Here is a 26,554-nt window from a genome sequence, read left to right on the forward strand (position 1 = left end):
TCATTCAGGAAACATGTACATCGAATATTAATTTGTACATTGCAGATTTGATGTATTTGTAATAAAAATAAGAGTGTGAAATTGAAAACTTGAGAAATAGTAATGTTAGCTGTATTTAAAACAGTGGCATTTCATCGTTAACATTTTCATTTGAATCGTTCATTTGTAGATTGCAGATTCGATGAATTTGTAATAAAAATGAGTGTATGGAATTGAAAAATCGAGACATACTAATGTTAGCTGTGCTTTATGCACAACACTGTGCTGAAGCAATTTTTAGGAATCGTTGAATACGAATTTCAGCCAAGCTTGATGCAATTTAATATTGTTTCGATCGATCGAAAGGGAAAGGAAATATTCTGCGGATTTTACTTTATGCAGCTGATCGGTTTGGTTTCTGAGATCGATTCTCTATCAAAAGTTAGCATATATATTCCTCAAGTAATTTTTGCCATTCATCTAAAAAAATTTAGGAACTTTACTAAAAATCTGTCCAGATATCAAAATCGAACGATTATGAAAAAAAGAAAAATCGCTCTACTCATTTGGAATTCTCGTCCCCGTAGATCGCGAACGAACCCGACTATTTCCCAAGAAAAGTTCTCACTGTTCATCGACAGCCCTGGCCATTGGTGCATACGAAACGTGCAGTCCCAGATAGAAATCGCGAAAATCTTGAACCCGTTGCTTCTAAATTTACATTCGCCGAGGAAATCGTAACATTCGCGACTAAAACACGACCGTTGTATCGAGACCTAAAATCTACGAACGAAAATTCCTCCACCCGGGGGTGGGCTCCCCTAAAAATCGCAACGCCGAGCGCCCAGGAGCCTTGATAATTGAACAAAGTGTCAGTCTGTCGGTTTGGATCGATCGACAAAAACTAGCGTCGGCAAGACGAGCATATAGGTCACTCTAGCAGATAGACGATTCGCCATCGAGCGTCTTATCTTATCTCGGCGTTGCGATTTTTCCGTCGGCCGACTCGCGCATTATACAATCCATGAAAAACTTTCCCGTTGAAACTCTCGGTGACTGTGTTCCGCGTGCACCAACAACGATTGAAAACGATTTCAGTGTATCTCTCTTTCTCTCTCTCTCTCTCTCTCCCTTCCTCTCTTCATCTAGAGAGTCTCCGGATTCTCTTTTGCGACCGGTGCGTCCCGCTGTCTATCGAATCGGAGTCGAAAGCTCGTGTTCCGCGGATCTCACTCGAAGAAAACGGAACAAAGAAAGGGGTAACAGTTCGTACAAGACGCGCGAAGGGAAGCGTGTACCAGCGGATAGAGCACGGTTCAGGAAGGGGTTGAAAAGGGGGAGGAGGGAGATAGAAGAAGAAGAAGAAGACGAAGAAGAAGAAGAAGAAGAAGAAGGGGGGTCGTAGGAAACGCAAGTTTCTATGGCTGGCTACCGATCGTTCTCCATAATACATTTACGCTCCGGCCTATTATAATATTGTACTCGGAGTGTATTGTCTTTCTCGGCCGGGATAATGTTTCGCCGACACGCCAGGCCTCGACCCACAGTATAACTCTTTCATTTCCCCTTTCTCTTGCTCTTCCTTCCTCTCTTCTCTCTCTCTCTCTTTCTCTCTCCGTCAGTCTCTCTCTTTGTCTTTCTTCGTTCTCTCTCGCCCATCCGGGGTTTTTTCTTTTCCAACAACGATCCATTAGCTATCAGGCCGGCAGCGAGCCGAGGCCGGTTCGAGAAGGAACGACGGACGAAACCGGGGGGCTAGTAGATAGCCTGGAATAGCGAAAACAATTTCAAGAAATCTGCCCTGGCGAAAATTCGATTAGCCGCGCGAGATGGGCTCTCCGTCTCTGTCTCTCTCTCTCCCTCCCTCGCCCTCTTTCTCTCGCTCCCTTTCTCTCTCTCTCTCTCTCTCTCTCTCTCTCTCCGTCTTCTCTCCATTTGTTTCGTTTTATTTTATTTGCAGCGGGTCGACTCTGTTTCTGTCGCGCTGGCGGCTTTTAATTACTTCTCTGCGTCGCGGGAGATCCACTACCCGGTATCCTCGGCTCGCCTCGCTTTTCTTCCTTCTTTTCATCCACCTCGATTTTTCCTCTTGCTCGTGTCGGACCCGTTCCCCCGCCGCCCCTCTACCCCGTGGGAAGCGAGATTTATCGGCCGGCAGAAAGAGAGAGGAAGAGAGTGAGAGAGAGAGAGAGAGGCTTGCGAGCTTTTAGCCGCGGATTAGCTTTCAATTAAAACGATCCCGCCGAAGGAGCGATATTTATTGGCCGCGGATTACGGTCGCGTGCCCGCGCGTACCGACGCACCTGATTCCCGATACGCTAAAAACTGTGCGTCCGGTCGACGCTTTAATATTCGAGTTTTAATCAAACTTTCGATTGAACCGCGCGTTCCCGGCAGGCCGGACGGGGGGTGGATGCGCTCCCAGGGGGACGGTGTTGACTCGGACACGGCCTTTGGCGCGCGTTCGTCGCGACGCTAATGGATAATCGGTCGCCGGTTTTATCGCTTCCTCTTCTTCGCGAAGGTAGGTCGGTTAAGTTTACGACTGGTTACGCAACGTACCCGGTCTAATTGGCCCCGGCAAAAAAGAGCAGCCCGGTCCCGGACCGTGCTTTTTTCAGCGGCGCGGAAAGAAGCGCGAATCTTGAGGAACGCGCGAATACAGAGTTAGAGAGAGAGAGAGAGACCGAGAGAGAGAGAGAGAGTGATAGAGAGAGTGATAGAGAGAGTGATAGAGAGAGAGAGAGAGAGAGAGTAGGAGAGTGAGAGAGAGTGAAAGAGAGTGAAAGAGAGAGTACGAGAGGGGAAGCGAGAGTGGGACGAGGAGGAGGCCTGGGAGAGAGAGGAGAAAAAGGCGCGGCAGGACCGAGTCACGGACGGCTCCCGACAGATGCCTTCCCACGTTTTTTCGCCAAGACATGTGCCCGGCGCGGCGAAAGGGTTGAGAAATTCAGTTGCTCCGACGAGCCCCGGCAAAAAACCACCCCACGGTACAAGATTCCTCTGGTAATCGGTGCCAGCGAGCGCCAGCGATCCGAGAAGGGGTGAATTCGATTAAGCGCCTCTCTCTCTCTCTTTTTCTCTTTCTCTCTCTCTCTCTCCCGCTCTTCGAACGATCTTCTTCCCGGATCAGCCGATTTTTTCTCCTCTTCTCTTCCTCGTGCTGTACACCGTTTCTTTATCTCTCGAGTCGAGCATTTCCTTCTTCCTTTCTCGATATCGCACCTCGGTCGGGGCCCGAGGAGACGCGCGAGCTCGCTTGCGTATCGGTAAAACGTCCCTCGGCGACTTTCAATCGGTTCTCCGTTTCTCCCGAATCGGGCCTGTCGTTTCTTTTCGAGAATCGCTCGCGTTTGCTCTGCGAACTCCCGTTGCGAGGGGAGAAGCCCGGCGAGAAGTACCACACCACCAAAAGCAGTCCCCCAAAAAGCGTGTTAACGAAGAGCCCAGCAAAGAACGATCTAAGCTACCGTTAGGAGATCTCTTCTTCTCGCGGATCGGCAGCGGACGCTCTCTGCACGGCGGTTTTTCTTTCCCGTTCGTACGTTCGATCGATCAGATTTCAACAGAGATTTCGCGAACCGTGCGTCGAGTTCTGCTGCCTGCGACGCGACGCGACGCGGTTCGGTTCGATTCGGTTCGTCGTCTATCTATTTTTTTTTTCATCAGCGAAGCGCTATGGAACGTAGTCTGAGGGGGTTGAATGGATGCCTAACGATCGAGAAGGGAATGGATCTGCAGAATCGCACGGAGAGAAGCGTGACCCACCCGCCACCATGTGTGCATATAGAGAAACGCGTTGTTCCGTGCCGCGGTTAAACGTTATTGTGTCACTATTATTATGATTATTAGGCGTTGCGCACGTCCCGGCAAGAAGAGCGTTCGTTTCTTTTTGTTTCTTTTTCCAGCGGATTACCAATAAAATTGCGATTGAAGAAAACGTTACCGGTTATTATTAGAACAAAGAGAGCAGACGAAATGGTCGGTTTGCAGAATGCGTGAATAGAGAATAAGAGAATCGACGTGCGAGCGAGAGGTTCGCACGTATAAAGTGTACAACCGTATTCCGAGATTCTAGAGACCCGAGATTCTCCGGATCGTCCCGAGCGTGGATTCAATATTTATTGTCGTGTGCGAGCACCGCGTTATGTAGCCAAAATGCCTGTTGTTGTTGTTGTTGTTGTTGTTGTTGTTGTTGGTGGTGGTGGTGTTGTTGGACGTCGGATTTGGTACATACATGACTGACCTTCGACGTGTGGGTACGAAGGCTGGATTCTGTGGCGAAGCCTTTGCCGCAGATGCTGCAATGGAACGGCCGGTTCTTCGCCCGTTCCACCTGGGCGTCGTGATTCCGAAGGTGCTGCTGCAAATTCGATAGCTGAATGAACGCCCGCCCGCAATCCGGTAGATGGCACTTGTACGGTCGTTCACCTGCAATCAGAAATGTGTGTCTCCTGAGACCCGAGTCGAATGCAAGATACGCACGGTTTCGCGAATTTTTCCCCACCGTTTCCCCTCCGCTGCACGCCCCGCCCTCCCCCCCGGACTTCTTCGCGAATCTGTGTCACGAGCAGTCGCTGAAAAATCGAGGCGGTTCGCACCTGTGAAAGCCGGTCTTCGTTTGTTATTCGCCAGATTTTTATGGATCTTTCGCAGGCCGATTACCGGCGGAATTCGCTTTTGTTCAACTCTTTCGCGGCGGAGACCTTTTTTTTCTCCGCGGCGAGTAGCATGCATTATCGCGCTCGAAGCGACAAAGAAAAGTCGCTTTTCGCTCGACGATTTACTCACGATTCTATAAAATATTCGATGACATATTTGGAAGATATAAAACATCAGATAGTTCCAACGTGTACGAAGAATTAATTGAACAGATCGAAATAATGATCTCGCGGTAGTTAGTGAAATATTTTTAACAGGTAAAAGTTCGCGAAGTGGTGGAACGCGGTGGCCGTAGTTAAGTAGACCGTAACCGTAGGTTCGACGACAAAAAGTAACGTCTCTAAAATTATCGAAGAACCCTGGCGAGATGACTTAGATGTTCGCGTAATTCTCGTTCCTGGAAATTAATGCGGACGACTTTGATTTCGCACGAGGATCCGTAATCGGAATCCAATCCACCGGATGGTTAAACGTATTCGCTCTTTTCTATCCTATTCGCGTAATAGCCGCAATCATACCGAATCCATAAAACCGTGGGATCGTATGCGATGTAAAAAGCGGATTGAAGGAGTTCCCCGAGAATGCAGAATCGTCAAGGTAAATAGCCTAGGATGAATGCGCGCAACTTAAAACAGCACGAAGACTCGAAGAATCTAAAACGATTAATAAAAGATAATTTTATTCGTGTCGCGCCGAAGTTCTACGCGCGAAGATGTATGGTTCGGCCGTAAAGAGCGGAAAACTCGAGTAAAATGGCTCGTATATTCGAACGTGTAACGAGGGCGTCATCGGGTTGGATTGCATAAAAAGATACGCCGATAGAGAGAACGCATCGCCTCTCTCGATTTAATGAATTCACCGCGGGACAGCGTGCTTTCCAGCCGGACAACGAACGGATCGAACCGGTGGAAGCCGAAGTGGATAAAAGGGGAATTAATTCCCGGCGTTTCACACGTGAAAATTACACGAAATTATGCGGAGACTGGCTAAACGAGTGACTGCAATTTTTATCGCGATCGTTTAATACTAATAGGGTGGTTGGACGGGACGGGAACTGAGAGAAAGAGAGAAAGCGAAAGGGAGAACGAGCGGGAGAGAGAGAGAGAAAGAGAGTGGACGAGAGCAAAACGAGAGTAAAAAAAAGGGAAAAAGAGAGGATGAGAGAGAGAGAGGAAGAGAGAGCACACAGCCGAGATACGGGAGCCCGAGACAACTTTTTTCCGGGGGACGCGAGCAACAGGTATCACCGGCGAGATTTAGGGGTGAGCGTAAAAAATGCCACTCGTTTTAAAACGGCCATTAGAGCCGGTGTTTCAACAACCCGTATAACCCGACGGCTGATTTAAAACGACGGATGCGTTCGTTGCTTCCGTGTCGTGTCTTCCTGTCGCCGGTACATTAATAATCCTTAACCGTGTTTCACCCGACAACTTTTAATCCCTCGCACGCTTTTTTCTCTCCTCCCGCGCCGCGATTTTTCATCGGAGATTTACAAGTCTGTCGATCCGCGTTTCGACAGAGCGGTTTTCAAACCGTGTCGTCTCCTACGAGTCGGGGGGAACGTACTTGCAAGCAGCGATCTTAATCGCCGCGAAATTATTTATGGAAGGTTCGCCCGCATGATTATTAGACGAGCCGCGCGGTTAACGTTACGGACACGATCGTCGACGGAGTAATATCTTCCGCGGCCATTAATCAATCCCACGGACGAGCAACGGCGGATCCTTGCAATTTTTATTGCGTTTTTCTTTCCCGTCCCGCCGCGGATTCCGAACAACGCCAGCGATTGGCTCAATTTAACTTTTATTAATATCGACATTCCTCCCCGGTTCTCTTTTTACCCTCGTTCTTTTTCATCCCTCCTCCCCTCTCTCTCTCTCTCTCTCTCTCTCTCTCTATCTTCCTCCTTCTTTCTCTTCCTCTTTCGATACCGTTCCGCCGATTACTCCTTCGTTGGGATTCATCTTTTATTCAGACCGATCGAAGCTTTAATAAAAATAGTCCGATAAGATCCAACGGGACTCGATATTGGCTTATCGGCGCTCCGGCTACAAGATTCTCGATAAGAACGATTTTCCGGGCAGTTTTTAAGGGAAACACCGTGCCAGGATTTTCATTAAAATCGAAGGATTATTACGGTACCGACGGAATTATTTCGCCGATCGGCCGTCTTTATTAAAAACGGGACGCGCGGAAAAATAGTTGGCCGCTCTCCAGCGGCGTTGCTCGAACCACGCGATTCGTTAAATTTTTAAGGGGCCGCCACGTAATTTGCCGCACGCTTACTTCCGATCCAAAGAAAGCGATTACTTTCGTAAACAAAAGAAAAAGGCCAATCAATTAATTGCACCGCACCGTTTTCGCAACGTAATGCCCGTGCACGAGTTTCCGAAATTCGAACGTGTTGCATTCAAAATCGCTGGCTTTACGTTTCTTCTTATTTAAATTCGAACAACGCGCTACAAAATTGATGTATTTGTTGCAAAGTCGCCGGAACTGTTTACCCCCGGAAATTACCGTGCGAGTTTTCGCTGTTAATGATTTTAATGAATGTTTAACTTGAAGCGCAATTTCCATTCTAATAATTCTAACAAATATTTAACTTAAAACGGTGCTTCCATTCTAATGATTCCGACAAACATTTACCCTTAAAGCGGAACTATCGTTGCGATAATTCGAACAAATATTTAACTTAAAACGGGACTTCCATTCTAATAATGTCCAACGAATGTTTTCAACTTAAAGCGGATCGTCCATTCTAATAATTCGAGTTTCCATTCTAGCAATTCTACGACGAAACATTGAACGCCGAAGTAGAGCTGAGCATGTATTCCATTCTAATAATTCTAACGAACGTTCACACCTCGAACGTTGAACTTACAACTATGCAAAATTTTCGCTGTAGTATTTCCATCGAGCGCATATGGTTTGCAACAGCCCGGCGTCATCGAGAAAAAACGAAACAGGAATAAAACAATTGGTAGGATCATTTGTCGTTGCTAGCGAGGATCATGCTCTCTCTCGAGTTTCCACGGAACGACACGTTGTCGCTGGCGCGGTATTCTCGTTACCGGATTGTACGCGGAGTATAGCACAGCCAGGAGGACGCGACGTAAAAATTATTTATCGCATTGTGCCGCCCGATGAATACATGAATGCAAAATATCCCATTCGCCGGTGAATAAGGGGACGCAGGAGCTTCCGCGGTCTAAGAAGACAGAAAGAGAGAGAGAGAGAGAGAGAGAGAGAGAGAGAGAGAGAGAGAGGGAGGAGGGAAGCAAAAGAGAGAGGTGGAGCGAAGAAGAGAGAGAAAGAGAGAGGAAAAGAGAGAGGGAGAAAGATGAGGCAAGATCCGAAGGCAACGTGTAGCGCGTGGCAAATGTTATAGCCAATACGTAAACTATTACTTTTACGAGCTTTACTTTATCATTTTTACAGGCGCCACCAGGCACCGTTTTATGATTGGCGTTTATTTAGGCGGCTCGTGTACACGCGTTAAATTTTATCGTGTTCCCATCTACAAGGAACACCGATGCACCGGTGCACCGTGTCATCGCTCGGTTGGCGTTAATGAATTTATCAATGGCATTCCTTTCCCACTAAAAAGCTCTGCCCCGGGAATTAACGTTCGGTCGTTAGCAAACGATTCAGCAATTATGCCTACCGGAAGCACGTTAATACCTTTCTCGATCGCCGGCTCAAAAAGTGCAATCGCAGCGCGGTTTTTAATAATAAAATCAACCGTTTTATTCGAGCCTCGTCTTCGCTTTTTATCCGATCCTTATTATCTCGTTGCACGATGTTTCTTTTCCCGATCACGTTCATTAGCCGTTAATGCAAGTGTTAATAGCATTCTGTCGAACCGAATTCGCGGTTTTATTTACCGATCCGCGGTAAACGATAGCGTGATTCGATGAAGACGTTTAGCGCGAATAACGTAATTTGCAGGAATTATTTCCTCATTTCGTTCTTCTCTTTCTTTCCCTGGAATATTTCCAAAGCTGGACATTGCGGTAATTTGGAAGATATTTCAGGTGCACGGTGAAATTGCGATAAGGATTTACTTTTATCAGATAGAGCAATCGGCGCCGCGGCAATTTTTTCCGTCGACTTATCGCCGTCGAGTACCTGCGAATTACCTCATTATTTGTACTCGCCTGTACCTTACATGTTCGAGTATTTGCTTTTATCGTCGACGAGCGTCGACACGGAAAAGGTGGGAATTTTTCGAAAATTTTCCACTCACCGAAATACCCGAAGAAACCACTCTCCGCGAGCCCTCGACGGACTCGTCCGGCTGACGAACGGCAAACAAGATCGAGAATTTACGGGGCGGTCGGGTTTCTTTTTCTGCCGCGTTAATTCCCCGGACATTATCAATGACGCGGGGTCTAACAGCCGTCGACCCTTAATTAGCGGGCTCCAATTAGTAATCTGCGATTCCGGAACCAGCCGCGGCCGGTATCTTCCGCGAGGCAATCTCTGCGGTTCCATCACTTACTTACATTACCGGGGGGTGGAGGAGGGGTGCACGCCGGTATTACCATAAGAGTGATAGCCGGCGTATCTGGCCGCAGCAATTAAAAACGAGCTAATAATCGGGCCGCGATGAGGTGAAACGGCCGCGCGCGGGTTTCTTTTACAGTCGCTGAATGAACGCGCATCAACACGCGCTCTCCTGCGCCGGCACAATGGCCATTTCTTGCGCGCTCGGCTCTTATTTAAACCGGAAGCGGCGATTCGCGGAGAATGGTCCATTAACGTCGTTCGACGAACCCCGGGCTCCGTTCGGATCGAGCGTGGCTTCGTTAACTTTGTAATGTACGCGTCCTTCGCCGCTTCTCTGTGTTCTTCTCTTTCCGTTTCGCTCGCCTCCCCTCTCCCCACCCCGCCGTCCCTTGTTCGCGATTTTCTGTTTCTTTATCATCCGCGGCGAAATAAAATCCGACGCCGGTTAATTGCTCGCTATTCAGACAATTGACCAAACGACCACCCTTCCTCCCTCCCTCTCTCACTCTATCTCTCTCTCTTTCTCTGCCGGCTCCTTTCTCCTGCATGTCTGGTCCCCACCATATACCCCCTTCGAGCGGATCGATGCGTTTCACTGGACACACATATTCGTGTCCCCGATGCTCTTTTTACTCCCCCGCGACGGTTTAATGCCTTTCCGTGTAGCTCTCTCGCCGCCCGGCTAAACATGCATCGACATTAAATTTTGCTCGACGACCGTAATTCCCTGCCCGGTGTAGAACGTCATTACATTCATCACCTGCACTAGCTTGGAATATCAAATGAGAGTGGCGATATATTTGATTATTTGTCAGCGCGCGGCCGCCTCTCAGCCCGCGAGCCTGCGTTGCCACCCCGTGCTCGGGCCCACCCGCTCCTGTCAGCCGCATGAACGGTCGCTCGCACACCCTGGTTTTCTCGGTTTTTGGCAGTTTTGCGAGCAGACAGTCGAATTTCTTTGCCTTTTGGCGCCGGAACCGCTCGGATTCTTCATCCCTCTCCTTTTTTCGGAGTCTTTACGATCGCGGAGACTCCTCCGCGATGCTTCTTTCGGCGGTTTTTTCTTTTTCGGTACAGTTTGAAACCAGGATTGTCGTACGATGTAAAATCTGAGCAGCGTTGCATACCGTTTAATTCTGGATTTACGGATCGCTAGATGCAGCAATTTTGTATTGGTTTATGAAAGCGACGATAAGTCATTTATTCTGATTTTTAAGGTCTGAGCGTTGTGGCAATATTTGTCGCAAGTAACGGACATATTGAATAATATATAATATATAATGTATATTTAATCACGATTATATTCGAATTAATTAATAATTGTATTCGTAATAAAATTAACGAATAATCGTAAATTAGGAAATTTGTGACTCGTCGTTCTCGCCCGTCATTTCCGTAAACCTAGTGTTAATTTAGCGTTAACCCAGTGATAACTTTAAGCTCAATGATAGTTCAATGATTTCATTCGGCATTGTCATTTAGCTCGCACACAACCCTCGGATGTACGACGATGCATCTCGTACGATGCTGCTTCGGTGTTGTACATTTGTTTGAATTGCAAATAAGATACAGTCGGTTATTTTGGATGAAAACTGGGACGACAATTGTTTCAAGTGATACCGATTTCGAAGAGAAAGAACGAAATCTGCCTCCTATTCATAGATCGCGGAGTTTATTATCGTCTACTAGGCCGTTCGTAAATGTTGTTCCGTTCTCATATCACGCCGGTGAATGTTGAACATGACAAACGATGCATTCGCTTTAATCTAACCTTGATTAGCGCATTGTTGCATAGGTAATGCCACATTGATCGTTGCATCGTTGCACAGATAACACTGCACTGTCGCAAAGAAGGCCTCGCGGAGGCTACGATCGTGTCGTATGATCCCAGAGACCACAACTTCCACCTTTTACATGTCCACAAAGTGTCCAACAACCCTTTCGCCGACCTTTAAGGACAACCACGTAACTCCTGCAACTATGCATCGCTATCGGAAATCATCGGAACGCATATTTTTTTCAGGGGTATCGTCGAAAACCGAAATTTCTTCGCATCCGCGGGCAAGGTAGCCGTTGGAAGAGCTTCCTCGTCCACTCGTCAAAATCACCGAGCGACCTCGGGCCAGCGTGTGTATAGAAAGCGCCGGAAAGAGAGCTGGCACGTGGTTGGACGTGTGCGAGCAACGAAACCGCCACAGGCCTCGATTCTGTTCGCCTCTTTCGCGGTCTCTCCGTCTTCTTCTCTCCCGGGCTTTTCGATCTCCCGGTATCCTCTTCTCCTATCCACGCTCTCTCCGATTCTCGTGCTCTCTCTCTCTCTCACTCTCTCTCTCTCTCTCTCTCTTTCTCTCTCTCTCTCTACTGGCCGGCTCTCTTCGATGCACTCGTGCACAGCACACACTCACCCTTCGTCCCTCCTCCGGCGACCCCTCTCCTCCTTTGCAACCCTCTTGCCTCGACCGTGGAAACGGCGACCACCCAGCGGCCCTCCACGGCCCACTACACGTCCACGGCAGAAAATTAATGTCCCCTGCAATCCATGTATAATGCATTCGCATTTCGTTGAACGAACAAATGAACGCACCGCTAGAAAATTTACGTCCTGTCTCTTTCTCTCTTCCCCCTCCCTCTCTCTCTCTCTCTCTCTCTCTCTTTCTCGTCGTGTGCATGTGTGCACGAGCGTGCACTCCTCCGCCGCTTTCTCTCGTTCTAGCGGCGTTTCCTCTTCTATTCCAGCCGCCCTCTCTCTGTGCCTCCCACCCCCTTTTCTTTCGCCCGGTGTGTCCATCGTTCTCTCCCTCCATCCCGACGGCTGATTTCCGTGTCGCTCTTCTTCTTTGTTTCTCCCGCGAGATTTTGCGCGTGTGCAACGACCACGGCCCTGACCAACCCGCTTCTCCGGTCTGCATACACGATCTTCTCTCTCTCTCGCTCTCTCTCTCTTTCGGTCTCTGTCGCTCCCTGGCCGCCATTGGCATCCCTCTTTATCGCGCAGTCCCCGGGAGGGAGGGGGCAGATTTTCATCCCCGTTCCCAGTTGCCGTCATCGAAATTCCGGCTGGAAATCATTAAATTGCACGCACTCACACACACGTGTGCGTCCAGCCCGTTGCGATGACCTCGTCCCTCCCTCGTCGCCTCTCTCCCCGTCTCCCAGTCTCCCGGTCTCTATTCATGCGATGCCTTGAATTTCGCGAACAGGGGAGAACGAATACATAGTTGCCGAGCGAAAAATCGGGGATGAGAATGAATGCTCGGCTCGAACGCCGGCTGGAATGTATTTGTGTATCGCCGATGATATTTGTCGGCTGCTGCGACCCACCCTCGCATCCCCATTTCTGCCCCACGCTCGATGACGATTTTCTCTCTGCCTCCCTTCCTCTCTCTCTCTCGTATTTTATTTTTAGTTTTTTCGTTTTCCAGGCCGGTCGACCAACCAGAATTCAAGAGAAATTTACGCGCTGCCGACGTGTCTTTGTGAGCATTCGAGCGGCGTTTTCGAGAATTTCGCGAAATTCATCCCCTCGCTGACCGGATAGCCGGGCGCGGTCATCGAACCGGGGCCGGCGAATTTGTCCGGGATTTTTGCGTGGCCGGCGTCACGATCGAATAATGTTTCCAAAATAATATTCGGTGAAATGTAGCCGAGTCATTTTTGCGATATTCTATGCCGGTTTTATGTTTCCACCCGGACCCGCCCTCTCTCTCTCCACTCGATGATGCCTTTGAGCGGACGCCAAAATGATCCGTCGATTTCCCAGCGAATATTCGCTCGCTAGTATTTCATAGCGTTTTATAGAATTCGTTTTTTTGTTGTTGTTGTTGCAATGCCTCTGGTTCCCGGAGATTTCAATGAAATAATTCGAACATTTCTGCCCTCTCGTTTAGCCCGATGACACTTGTTCTTTTTTATTCTGTCGGGAATTTGATGCTGGTCGACAGTTTTATGGTGTAATTTTTATTTTTATTTTTTTGTTTTAGAAATATCAATTCTGCGTGATCATTTTGCACGTAGACCGCGTGCTTCCATGTGAAATAAAATTTGTCTCCGTTAACTACAAGTCGTGGAAACTACGGAGACGTTTATTTCTTTTCTCGATCGTTCGAATTAATTCACAGTAATACAACAATATTCTCGTATTGGATAAATGTTTTCTCTGTTTCGCATTCGATCTATTCATTTCTGTGACAAATGCGTGAAATCGGCAGTCACGTGCAATTAGGGGTGGAAACTAGCTTAGCCATTCTGCGTCTTAATGAAAAGAACCTTGATAGAACAATATACCTCGAGTAACATTTTATTAGAACCTAGAGACGTCTCTATGAAATTCAAGCTGTAATGCATATTTCCACCCCTGTGTTCTTCGATAACACATTTATTCATGTTCTTCTCGATGAAATCTATGGCTGCAAGGAACAACGCCGCAAGTGACGTCTTCTCACTTCCGAGATACTATTGCTAAACATTCTGATCACCGATGCTTCGTATTAGCAGTGTTCCAGATGGCATAATTTCGTTAATTCCGTAGAATTTATTTTCTGGCAAACACGCAAATCTCATATGCTACAGAGCAATTAATGCATCAACTTAAATTCTTTGGAATTGCGAGTTGCGGCGTCTTTTCCCTCGCAGCCACGGAAATAGACACTCGGCTGGACTATCAATCTCGTCGGCCGCACAATAATAATCCTCCGATTTCCAGAATTTCCCGAGTCGTCTCGATTTCCGCGTGCGAACGGGTCGCAATGATCGGGCCCGAGGAGCGAAGTCGCTCGAGTTTCGGATCGAACGGCGGAAAATTATTTTCGGGTGGGCGTTAATTAAAGCCCGGCTACGGTTCACGGGATTCGGAATAGGGCCGGTTTCGGATGAATTTAGCGTCTAAACGCGGATTAAAATGCGGCACGGCACGGCACCGATCCCCGATGGATTCTATTAATCTCATCCCGCGGAATTATCGATGTCCCGCCATCGACGGGAAGCAATCACTTAGAACGTTCTAAAAAGACATCGATCAGCCCTTAACGACCGCCGCTAATCGGCGTGTATTAATTATTAGCCGCGACACCGTGGCGACGTTGCCGTTCCGAACAATCGAACAGGCGCGTAACCGACGATCGATTATTAATATAAATCGCGGCAATGTAACCGAGATGCCGGAATGGGTTCCGGCCGGCCGGCCGGTTAACCATACCGCGGCATTTTAACGCCGGTTTTATTGCCGCGATTATGGCTCTTTTTGTCTCGGCCGAGTCGCGGGATTATATTCTCTCGCGAATTAACTCGCGCCACCGTTGCTTATTACCGATCATCGAGGCAACGCGACGATTACCTCGATCGTCGCCGGATTTCTTTCACGATGAACGTGGAACCTAAGTGGATCTATGGTCGGTTTTGCTTTGTACGGCGATCGGAACGATTTCGTGGAGAAATTGGACCAACTTTTTGGTATAATCGAAGAAAGGATGAGCAAATTTCTGGAGAAATAGAATGATTGAAAACGCGCTAGAAGACGGTGAGAACCGCCCTTGAATAACCACGAACTTAGCCTCGTTGATCGCTATAATTTCACAGGGCGAACTGTTCACAGCTTGTTCGTAACTAAGTATTCCAGATTAAATATACTCTAATTGTTGATTAAACGATCTATGGTGTCTTTACGGTTGATAATTCAAGATACTGTACAATTCTCTATTTCAAACTACTGCAACTTATTCGAACCGTTGATTAAAATTTGTCATCCGCGGTGAGCAAAGTTGAAAAATCGACGTAAAAATGATCGAAAGGTGTTATCGAGACTCCGTTTCGCTGTCCAAGGGTTAAGCACAGATTCTCTCTAACTTTGTTACAAGGCAGCGTCATCATCGTGCATATCTCCGCAATCGTCGAAGCCGAAAAATTCGATTTCCAGTAAATCTGGTGAAATATCGCATGGAAACGTTCCATGGGGTTTCCGCGGCCGCAATCGAGGGTCGAGCCGGATCGCAGCGGGCTGCGTTGCACGGTGTTATCGCGTTTCCAATCGGGATCGGGAAATCGAGAGAAATTTATCGAAAGAACGAAGAGCATTACAATGGACGCGACTCGGGATTTATAGGGTCCGAAATTAGCATGAAAGCAGCGTTAGCTGGGCGGCGCGTTCGTCCGTTGCCATAGCGCGGCCGAATTGCCGGACTCCGCACAAAATTCCCTATCTTTTGTTAGGTTTATGATAAACAGCTGCAATAGCCCCGGCATTACGATAGCTGGGAAGGATCAACCGCGTTTTATTTGTGCGGCCTTGGCAAGGGTAAACAGCAGGAAGACGAAGCGAAAATTGTGAGAGATATTTGAAATTGATGTAGCATGAAATTATTCGGACGCGAATTATATTTAATACATAAATAATAATAAACGAGGGATGTTAGCAATAATTTCAAGCTTACCGAGGTTTATTAAGAATTAATACGTAACAGAGGGAGATGATTATAATTCTAAACGTTTTAACAACAGTATTTCAACAATTATAACGATCGGTAAATGAAAAATGAATTCCGCACGCGATATTTTGGGCCGTTTTCTGAACTCGATTTAAAAAAGAAAAAGAACAAAAGTAGTACAATATAGTTGTTCTACTTCAGCCGAGATGTTACGTTCGTTGTACCGTCGATGACTATCGACGTCGTGTCGTGCTTCCAATGATTCGTTCGAATTAAGCGTATCTTCGCCACGATTTTCCATGATAAATGATTTATTGAAATCTGATTTGCTCTAACTGCTGCGGAATCATGATAGATGCCGGACTAGGGATTTTTGTCCTGCGCATAGAGAGCGAACAAGCTGTTAGGAGAGGAGAGAGAGAGAGTGAGAGAGAGAACATCCCTTTCCCGAGCGATGCAGCCGAGCGATGCAGCCGAGCGTTTCACGCATGCATGGAAATCATTAAAATAAAATGGCCGATAACAAATGACTGTTGCAAAGAGGGGAGCCCTCCCGGTCCGGCGGCCATCTTGGTTCACGTGACCGTCATCCGGGCAACCACGGGCACGCCACGCCCCTTTAATGATTTCTACCCCCTGGCGAATGTACCGCGCGTACGTACGTGCGAAATTTCACGACCATGTGTGTGGTTTGTGTGCGTGTCAGCGGGACGCGTTCGTACGTGTGCGAGAGCCCATATCCCTCGGACACACGTGCAGGGACGCGCACAGAGGCACGCGCGCGCGCACGCACACACACAGGCGCGCGCGGAGGCGTGCACACGGGGGCAGAGTACAGTCATCATCAGTAGTCTAGGCGAAATCACCCCGGTACATCCTCTTCAAAACCTAGCCACCATGGCAACGAGCATCCCCGCGCAATCGAGGGGACGAGTTTTCGAACCGACGCCCCGCAAAAATTGATAATACCGGCGCAAGGTTTGCGCGACATGCTCGATTGAAAATTCGACGAGCTGAAATTCCGAAAAAAATAGCTGTTTTCGAAATCGCCGGCCGGAACCGACGCGGATCGATCACCCGGCCAGCCGTGTGTGTGTGTGGGTGTGGGTGTGTGGGTGAATGACTTTCGAACCGGATGAAACTCGAGCGTTTGCTTGATAAAACTCGAAACCCTCTCGCGCCGCGGCGGATTATTTACTGTGCACAATTCCGGCCGGATTTTACGGGAAATGGAAGAGAATCATTTAATGACGGAACCCCGGCGCCGTAGCTCGCCGAAATAATCCGCGTTCGTCGAGCTTTTCGGCGCAGACAGAAGCGATTTCCATTTTGATCGATTGCCAGAACCTTTTTCCATTTGAAATGATTTCGAAATGATTTCGCCACGAAGTGGAAGAAGACGGCTCATGTCGGGAACAATTTAACGCCAGAGCATAGTATCTAGAAGACCCTAAAAGCTGTCGCAGCGCGTTCACCGTAGCCGCGACGCTGTAGTCTGCTATCTCGTGTGAAATGGAAAAGTATGCGCTAATGGTACCTGTCACAAAATACCCCCGAAACACGATGTTTCCGTTTACGTTGTTGGACCGAGCGATAAGTTGATTAATTTTCGAGCCGCGAAAACAAAAGATGTTCCCGATTCGGAACGACAACGAAAGAAAGGACGAATTATTGGGATCCACTCGATGGCTTCAGTGTCAATGGTAAAGTGTCGCTCGGTAACACTGTTAACGAAACATCGAGTGTCGGTCCCTGATTAAACGGGAAGTCCGAACGTTCCGGCATGTGAATGAAACCTGATATATCTGAAAAAGGATAACGACGTTACAGGGGGAATCATCATTCACGTGACGTCCAACTTGGGTAACCCTCAAAGGTAAATGATTTCCAGCTCGCATGAAACTGTTGGAACATGAACCGTTCAGTTACACACGAAGAGAGTATTCCGGCAGAATCCTTTCCGTGGCTGAATGAAAACTGGCTTTCAAACGTGTCATTAAAATTGATGGTAACGCGATGATCATTATTCATGTTCTACTTGACTCGACGGGCACACGTTGATAGAATTTTCTCTGTCGGATTCGACCGGCGCGCGCGCGCGCGAGCGTGTTTCTTTTTCGAGTGCGCCGCGGTGTTTTTCATCGTTGCGCATCGATGTTTGCGGTTAATTCGATTGATCGATGGGCGACAGACGGCGATGCTTGTACAAATTTGTACTTTCACGGGCTGGTTTCAGCGCGGCCGGATGTCTCTTTCTCGTGGACAATCGTGGGGAAGATATTACGAAACATTTTGCGGGCAGCGCGTCGATCGAGTTCTGTCAAAGGTGGACGATTTTCGACGGAAATTGAACGGCTGCTTCCCGAGCGGACGTAAAGATCGAAACTGAACCAAATCTGACAAATACAATCGAACGATCTCTAGCTCGAGATTAACCGAACACACAGTTTCCATCCTGTCCCAACACCCTTAACGAACTTAGCCTCGTGCACCGTCGTTCACCGCGATCCCGCATAAAACGTTCTCGTCGCAGCAAAAATTCCCGCAGAGCATCGTCCATACGAAAACGGTCACTACGAATCCTCTAGAATCTCTGAAAATCGATCGTCGACAACTCTACCAAAGATTCCGAAAGCTGAAGTAACGAGAACCTCGAGATATCCAGACTCGGCTACCGGAGTCATGCACGCCTTTCCCAATGCCATTTCAAAGTTCTGGTGGGCACGGTCTCTCCCGGTGGCATAGCCAGCCCTTCGATGATAATTTCCCAGCAATCCGTTGGTCCGGTGACCGGCAAACGTGCCGCGAGTGTTTGAGAATCGTCGAGTGTCGGAGCAACGGGCAACGGCCGGCCCAGTGATCGATATTCTTGCGACTCCGGCCACCCCTTCGACTTCGATCTCCGACACGGGGAGGACCGTCCACGGACGGTGTCCTCGTTACAACGACTGGCGAGATGCCCGGCAAGGTTGCTGGGTCCGGGTCCGGGGCCCGGTTCCTTGTGGTTCATGCCGGCAAACTCGTCGCGCCGGTTGGCCGGGTCGTACGCGGGTGGAACATTATTCGGGCATATGGCCGGCTCCGTCTCGCTCGCTCAGGCCCTCTCGAAAACGGTTCCACCTGCCCGTCCGAAACTCTTTATCGTGTTCCTCTTCCTTTTTCTCCCCCCCTCTTACTCTTCGATAGCTCGACGCGGACCGCCCAGAGGGAAGCGTGTCAGGTTCGCTGACCTCGGGCCCGTGAACCCTTTCTTGCCGTGGCTTACCTTTTCGGGGCCGACGAACCCGACGCTGCACTGGACCTCCCTCGACCGGGACATCGGTAAAAGGTGACCGAAATGTACCGCTTTATGGGAACGACGATAGGCAGTTCGACCGTTCGCCGTTTTGATTGGTAAACCGCGGATTTTTATGCACTTTTAAGGACAGAAGGTCAGGAAAGAAATTGTGAAGAGATGAGAAGGATTTGAGGATATTTTTGTATCATGTATGATCCGTTAAAGTCGTTAGAAGAGACGTGACGTTTTCATCAGGCTCGTCAGACTTGGAGAATTTTTATTTTCCATAAAAATCCGCGGTCCAGTCGCAACGCATAGTCGCAACAGAATTTTATTCAGTCTTGTAAGAACGGAACAGCATTCATAATCGGCGAGCTATCGTTAGAAAGCAGGCAGCATCGCGATTGTCGCGAGGTATCCGGAGAGATACTCGCGCAGCGAGCAGGTTAATTAGCCCCGTTGCTTCTTTCCCGGATTTCTTCCTGCCGAAGAAACGAGCCCTAATTTCCGCAGATTTTTCTGCCGGGCATAATTTATTCCCGATGCCTGATGAGACCCATTGTTGCGGCTCCAACCGGAGGGGCGGCGGGGTGGCAACGAGCGAACGAGGGGTTGGTAGAGGGGGCGAGAAAAACGGCGGAGGAATTATGTAAGACACCGGAAGGAAGGAGTGTACACGGCACATCGGCCCCTTGTTCCCTGGCACATCCGTCCGAGCGGTAACGATCGCTCCTGGATGCAGGACAAGATCCCGTGCGAACCCCTTTCTCGGGCGAGGACTGCGACGGGAACGAGGATGTCGACGAGAACGACGACGACGACGACGACGACGAGGACGACGACGATCCTCGCCACTTAACGGCCGTTTCGTCGGCAGCCTTTTTTCTCCCTCGGGCACTCGGGGCCTCGGTCTGTCGTCGCCTCCGTTCGAGGCAGACTCCGGGTCATTAGGCAGATGGGGGTAGGAAAGGGGTAAAAATTAATGTCTCAGAACGAACGTTCGGCCTGTCGAGTGGCCGGAGCTAAGTCCTGATGGCCCTCGTGTCTTTACGATTTTTCATCGCGAGCCATTTGCTCGAGCGAGAGATTTCGAAGGCCGCCCTTAACTCAGCCACCCCTGTCCACCCCTTTCGCCGCGCGATGCTCGTGGATGTTCCACCGTGATCGTTCCAGCGGTTCAAGGACGACCCGGTGTGTTCGAGAGACCCGGCCCAAGAACGGACAAAGTCCCGCGGAACACGCGAAACAGGTCACCGGCCGCGTAACGAGGACCGATTACGGTGAAAGACAAATGAGATATCTCTGGCACCTGCTATTGACAGCGGGGCCACGGCTCGCCGTACGAATCACCGACCACCTCGTTTCCGGCTTACTGCCGCTCAAAGAAACCCCGGGCGGACCTTACCTCGCGCGAGGCTTTTCGGCCGAAGGGCTGCGAACCGGCACAAAAGAACGAACCCACCCTTTTGGATCATTTTTTACTCCGCGGTGCATTAATCGACTCGCGTACCGTTTCTGTTTCGTCGGCCAGGGACGACGACGTTCTCTGTCCGATAAGCTGCGTTTCAACGCCGGAATATCATCGTCGTTTTATTTTTAGGGATTCGATTTATGTAACTGTTCGCCATTTTTGCGATAATACGTGCTGGAATGGATAATTCGATCGGAGAACTTTCAGCAAATTTTTTACGATTTCGAGAATCCTAAAGATCGTCGAATCAATAATTAAATGGACGTTAACTGAAATAATTAAAATTGTTGCCGCGAAACGGCGCGGATAAAATTTATGTAATTTTCGTGAACGTGTGTTGCCGGTTCGCTTGGCAACGATAAAAACTAGGAGTGCGCGCTACGATTCCAAGGAAGAACAAATAAACATCGGACTTTAATCTTCGTACACTTTTTCAGCAAACAGACGATATGCCGATCGAATCGACAAATATGTTCGCAATTCTTTCGAAAACGACAGAGTATGTATATCGAATACATATTGTGCGAAACAGTTGCAGCTTTCTTTCGGGCAAAAACTGTTGCGATTCGCTTGGCCAGATAATGTCTTTCTAATTGACGCTCAGATCGTCCACAAAAATGAACAATTTAGGAAGAGGAGATACGTTTATTCGATCCTTGCGATTCATTTTTACAGTTACGAATTGTCAACAACCATAAAAACGAGCTGCAAGGCTCGAATAATCGTGTCTCCTCTCGAATTGTCCATTTTTGTGCACAATCTGAGCGTCGGTTAGAGAGACATTACTATACTTCTGCATTCCCGAGCACTGACAGATTGAATAAAATTCTGGCCGCGACGTTCCCCCGCGTAAATCATGAAATAGCGCAGAAATTGCAGATTTGCATAAGCAAGTCCTCGCGATAAGAATCAATTTTCTAATTGAAAGCAGACCCTTGTTAACAATAAGTACACGTCGAGGGTTTTATCAGGCCATCTCGACGGCAAAGCCGGGCATACAACGTCATTTTTCTCGCCTCAAGAAGCTACATTGTTACGAACATTTTTTCCACGCGAACAAAAAGATCTTGATACGGCCGCAGCATTCAGAACTTGATTAGAGAAAGCTGCATTATTAAGCTCCCGTGATTTCAGCGAATCATACGCTCCCCGAATCGTTCGCGCTTCAATTACGTTTAGCTTTCAATAACCGCTTGCCGGTTTCTCGGATTCCGTATCAATATTTCATGAACATCACTTGACGCCTGAAAATCTCGGCTTTTTTCACCCGGCTCGTACACTTTTAATCCGTCAAGCACGTTGAATAAAGCATCCCCCGATCACGCTGTGGCTGTCGAGTTATATTTCGTCGAACAAATTGTTTCTCTACATTTAAACATCCACAAAATCGCCAAGCTGTCACGAGTTATGATTCGATATCAAATAAAGTATACCCGGTGGAATCCGCGAAGATCGGAATTGAACGAAACCGAATCGTCTCTGTGAATGATTTTAATACGTCCTCGAGAAAGGGGAGAGAATTTTTTAGAAAACGGCAACGCCTTTTGCGGAGCATTTATTGTCCGAGAAGATCGGTTTCCTTGGAATTGCACGGTAAAAATCGAACCGCGAGATTAATCGTTGCACCGTGGTGATTATCTACACGGTCGGAGGAGGCTCGTAGATCCACGGATCGCATGTTACAAATTACAGCGACACATTCAGCAACGGACATAAAATTAATTCTCCTTACGCAAAATACCGTGGCGGCGGCACATGCGTCGGAATCGCGTGAACATTGACCGCGGCCAGATTTATATTAAATTTGCGACACCGTCGAGCACCGCTCACGTTGCTCATTTAGAGTAGTCACGGCCGAAGGTTTAATATTCCGGGCGTCGCTCGGACTCCATAAATCGCGGTTTCTGGCTTTCGAGCGAAAAAAAGGCAGGGAAGAAAATTCACGGTATTTATGGGATGACCTGATAAGTGGTCGCAAGTCTTTAAGCCTGTTCGCTCGGGCTGTGGCGAGTCTCTCTTTCTCTCTCCTATTCTCTCTCTCTCTCGCTCTTTCTTCTTGTCTCCATCTCTCTCTCTCTCTCTCTCTCTCTCTCTCTCTCTTTGTAGAGAGCAGAACTCGAGCAGTGCACACAAGGCTGCGCCCAAAGTTTCTAACGTAAGACGAAGCAGAGAGCTGTTCTCGTATGCCGTATGGCGTTCTGCGTTGCCTCCCACACATGCCGTGTAGAAAGTTTACTAGATGGAAATCTATATCTTATTTTACGGCCGACCGTGCTCAATATTCTTGACCCGCCGGCCCGACTGCCCGATATAAATGGTCCGCGTAAATCTTCTCTTCTCCGCCGACCCGCAACCGATTCGAAAAATCGACCGTGTAATACCCGCGGGACCATAGAAAGCATCGGGAACGAGCTATGCGTCGCCATATTCGACACGGAATTAGGCTCGCAACATCGTGCAGTTCATGCTGCTTCCTATCTTTCTTCGTTCAATCTTTTTTTTTCGTACGATTTTTACATCTTCGCCAGATTTATCGTCGCGATTTTCATTCCGTGCTTCTTCCGCGACTTTAAAACGATTCGCGTGCCTCTTACGGAATTCTTTACGTCGTGAAATCGACGCACGTTCGAGCGGAACGATCTTCGTGCGATCGCTGATTTTTCTGCATCGTTGTGCAAAAAGAAGAAACGTCTAGAAATTAATTTTTCTGCAGATTTATTGATTTTTGTATATTATTTTATGAGCTCAAATTCGTACGTTATTGCCGCTGGACTGGAGATCTTTGTGCAATCATAGAATTAATACGTTGTTTTATCGCAAAACTGCAGATTTTTCAATATTGATTTTCCAACTGAAAATTGAAAATGAATTTTTCCGCCGCCTGTTTCACGAACATATATTAATTATAACACTTGGTTCTCAGGTGATCTTGTTCACGGCTCGAGAAAAAGAAAAAATCGACGTCCATCCCTTCTTCAATCGTAAAGATCGCGTAGGTAAGTGATTTGTTGTTTTTCTTCCTATGTAAATTCAAACAATAATTTCGATTCCATTCCACGTATCGTTTTCTTATTTTTTTTTTCGATCGTAAAATCGATACGATGCGGTTTTAAACAGGATACAGATGCTTATGCAAATACAGATTTTTCAGCAGAATTTTATAGGGAGACTAATTACCCAGATGTTTATTCTCATCCATAAAAGTTTTGAGGGATTAATAATATGTTGAACTTAACAAGGCTGGGAGAGCATCGTGGAAACCATAATTTTTCATTCTAGATTTTACTGCCGTGCGCGTTCAAAATGGACACAAGAGTCGTATAAAAATGTATAATCCGTGTGGACGTTGCCGGGTTTATTATATTTTGCATATCCACCGTGTACGTTGTAATTAATCCAGTATAAATTATGCAGATACTAATTCTTTCGGAAACAAGATTAGTATGGGGCTTTAAAGGATAGCGATAATTAAACAGTGGATTTTCTGCATTGACGGCGGATCTGATTATCTGTAATTTAGATCGTTGAAAAATCTAGTAAAGTCTAACGAGGTTTTTCTGCCGGCTACGAGCTCGATAGAGCCCCCTGACACACCAATTAGAATTTCTGTTTGATTCCGGTTTCCGTCAATGGGGTCCATGAAAACCTACATTTGCATAGGTATCTGCGGCCGAGTAATAACGTTTCTGAATTGACTTGTTCATTTCGATTTTATAGACTCCTTTCTAGGACGTTATCATCGGCCGTTTAACTTTTCCCTTCGTTATCCCGATGTTTTTAACCTCATCGAATATTCCCCGATACTCGCATTTCCGCGCGACTTCCCTCGACGGATATTAATTATTATTCCCATGCCTTACATCTTTCACGCGCAAACTACGTACAGGATAAACGTAGAAGAATCGCCACATTTGCTATATATATATCTTGCTCTATATCTTTCTATTAGAAACAAGAAACAAACGGATTCATTCTCTACCGAAACGAAGCTGTCGTCGGCTCCTAATAAAAAGCGTTTACGTTCAGCCTAATCATCGAGAGTTACGCGAACGAACTCCGTGATTCCGCGACAGGAAAAAGCGTTCGCGGAAAGATTCGCGGGAAACGGCGACGGAGTAAATCGGCCGGGAAACGTATCCGCGACGTTTCGAGCTGCGGGACACCGCCGCGGCGGCAACGGAATGAGAATCCCGTCGGTGCCGCCGACGAGAAAAGGAATTACCGTGTACGGATAATCAGCGGCGAAAAGAATGATAATTGAACGGCGACCCCCTGGGATCGGTTTGCGCGGAACGGCGAGAGCATGATCGCGAGCGCGCGGGCATGATCGCGCGTCGACGGAACACAGTATCCTTAACCTACAGACCGGTTCTGTAGCGCGGCCGAAGCGTGATCGTGCGCTCCTCGTTGAAGATCGTACCTGATTTTGTGGAAAAAGTCGCTTGGCTTTCGTGCCGGCTTAGAAAGTCAATCTAGATTTTGTAGACCGTTTAAACGCGTGCGAGCACACATTAGATAGAGAACTGGTATGAAGCGAGATTACAGGCCTTCCGGTGGTACGCTGACACGTATCGCCCGTGTATCTTGTCCTTACCGGCGCGGACTGAATTCTTTTTTTCCGCCCAGCTCGCCGCGTATTCGGCCGCGTATTTTTAGACCGCGCCGCGTTACACTTTTCCCGATTTCCGCATACTGGCCCGCGGAAACGCGCGAGCCCCAGAGCCGGGTTTGTCTCGATTTAGCCGCGAATCGTTCGAACGATGCCACGAACGAACGAGGACGCTTTCCTTGCCACCGGATCGCCGATTTTTCCGCGCGATCCGCGTGGGCGGCCTCGCGGAATCCGCGCGGGAGACCCGTTTCGCGGAAATCAGCCGGCATTTGTTAGCCTATTTTCGGTACGAGGAATTTTCTTGGAATTTTCTTTCCGACCTTATCTGCCGACCAGTTTTCGAATGGTAATGGCAACGCGTATCGATGCAACGCACAGCCTTTGAAATTATCGTGTAAAAGAAAATTACCTAACTGCTCTCCCGGACTCGGCTCAGTTAGACAAGGCTATTAACAGACTTCCGGTAAATATAATGTTGAACGGGATTCATCGGTGAACGTGAATATCTGCGAAATAGGTACACGCAGTCGTTTCGGTTTCATGCATTTCTACGAGGCTGGACGATGCCGGTCGATTCGTTTCGATTCGTTACAATCAATTTTTTTCCAGTGGAAGACACCTAAACGTTTATTCTAGACTTCGTAAAATTGATCGACGAACGCAAAAATTCCGCGGCTCTTCCGAAGAGATTAAATATTTCGTCGCGCGTACGCCGGATAATTTCCGAAGTAGAAAGCAATGCTTGTTTTATGGAATCTGCTGGTCAATGGTCCCTGGGGAAACATTTTAATAGCTCTGCCAGCTACGCTTTATCGGCCGAAAGTTCGGAATCGCTTCGCAAATTGCCAGAAATAGGAGCTCGCTGTTGAGTCAACAAGTTTGGGCGACTATAAATAATATTATCGAATTATGGACCAGATCTAAGCATCCTGAAATCTGTATTTAAAGATATTAATGTCGTTATAATAGAAAATATTAAAATCGAACAATGGGATATTCAGAAAAGTTCGTACAAACTATTGTTCGAAAGGATACAAGCTTTTCGAAGATGTTTATGATTTATTGCGGCAGTTGTAAGAAATGGTCAGAAATTCCTGCGAGAATGCACGAATATTCCATCTGTGTTGGAAATGATAATGAGTGCATTACGCGCGAATGCATTTCCAAAGCTGATCTGTTATTATCATACTTTCATAAGCCAACGCTATTATATAATATTCGAACGCTTCTATCTTTTCAATGAAGCATTTACCGACATAAGTTTACACGAACCGTTTTTAAATGCGGTTAAATTTGGTCCCCACCATTCTGGACACCCCGTACGAACCGGTATCGCGACAGAGGATTATATAAATGATTTTGGCCTGACGAGGTGCCATGCGAGATCCAGTTTCCCCGTCGCTCCAGTTACGCGATTCATTTCGGAAGCAAACAAAACGAGTTGCAGAGGGTTCGTCGAAGACGCGTCTCGTCGCGAGAAAGTTCGGCGTTCCCCAAAGGACCGCGAAAGTAAGTCAGTAATGCGAAAGGGTTGAAGTTCCGTCGATGCCAAGGGACGCGAAAGGGTCGCGTCTCTTTAAGAATTTTAAAAGATTTCGGCCGCCGCCGTTTCCAGCGACGACATC

General features: G+C 47.8%; 1 protein-coding gene across 16 annotated transcripts in view; it reads right to left on the minus strand.

Annotated features, from left to right (window-relative positions):
• Positions 1-26,554, minus strand: part of dati (zinc finger protein datilografo) — a 117,014-nt gene that overhangs the window by 18,255 nt on the left and 72,205 nt on the right. For 12 of the 16 annotated variants that reach the window (XM_076525222.1, XM_076525221.1, XM_076525208.1 and 9 more), the window contains one exon: positions 4,217-4,410. In XM_076525222.1, the coding sequence (XP_076381337.1) occupies positions 4,217-4,410 (194 nt within the window). The remainder of the gene's footprint in view (positions 1-4,216; positions 4,411-26,554) is intronic. The other 4 variants (XM_076525212.1, XM_076525216.1, XM_076525213.1 and 1 more) reach the window with 1 other exon arrangement.

The sequence above is a fragment of the Megalopta genalis genome, chromosome 11 (genome assembly GCF_051020955.1).
Source record: "Megalopta genalis isolate 19385.01 chromosome 11, iyMegGena1_principal, whole genome shotgun sequence".
In the NCBI taxonomy this organism is placed as follows: domain Eukaryota; kingdom Metazoa; phylum Arthropoda; class Insecta; order Hymenoptera; family Halictidae; genus Megalopta; species Megalopta genalis.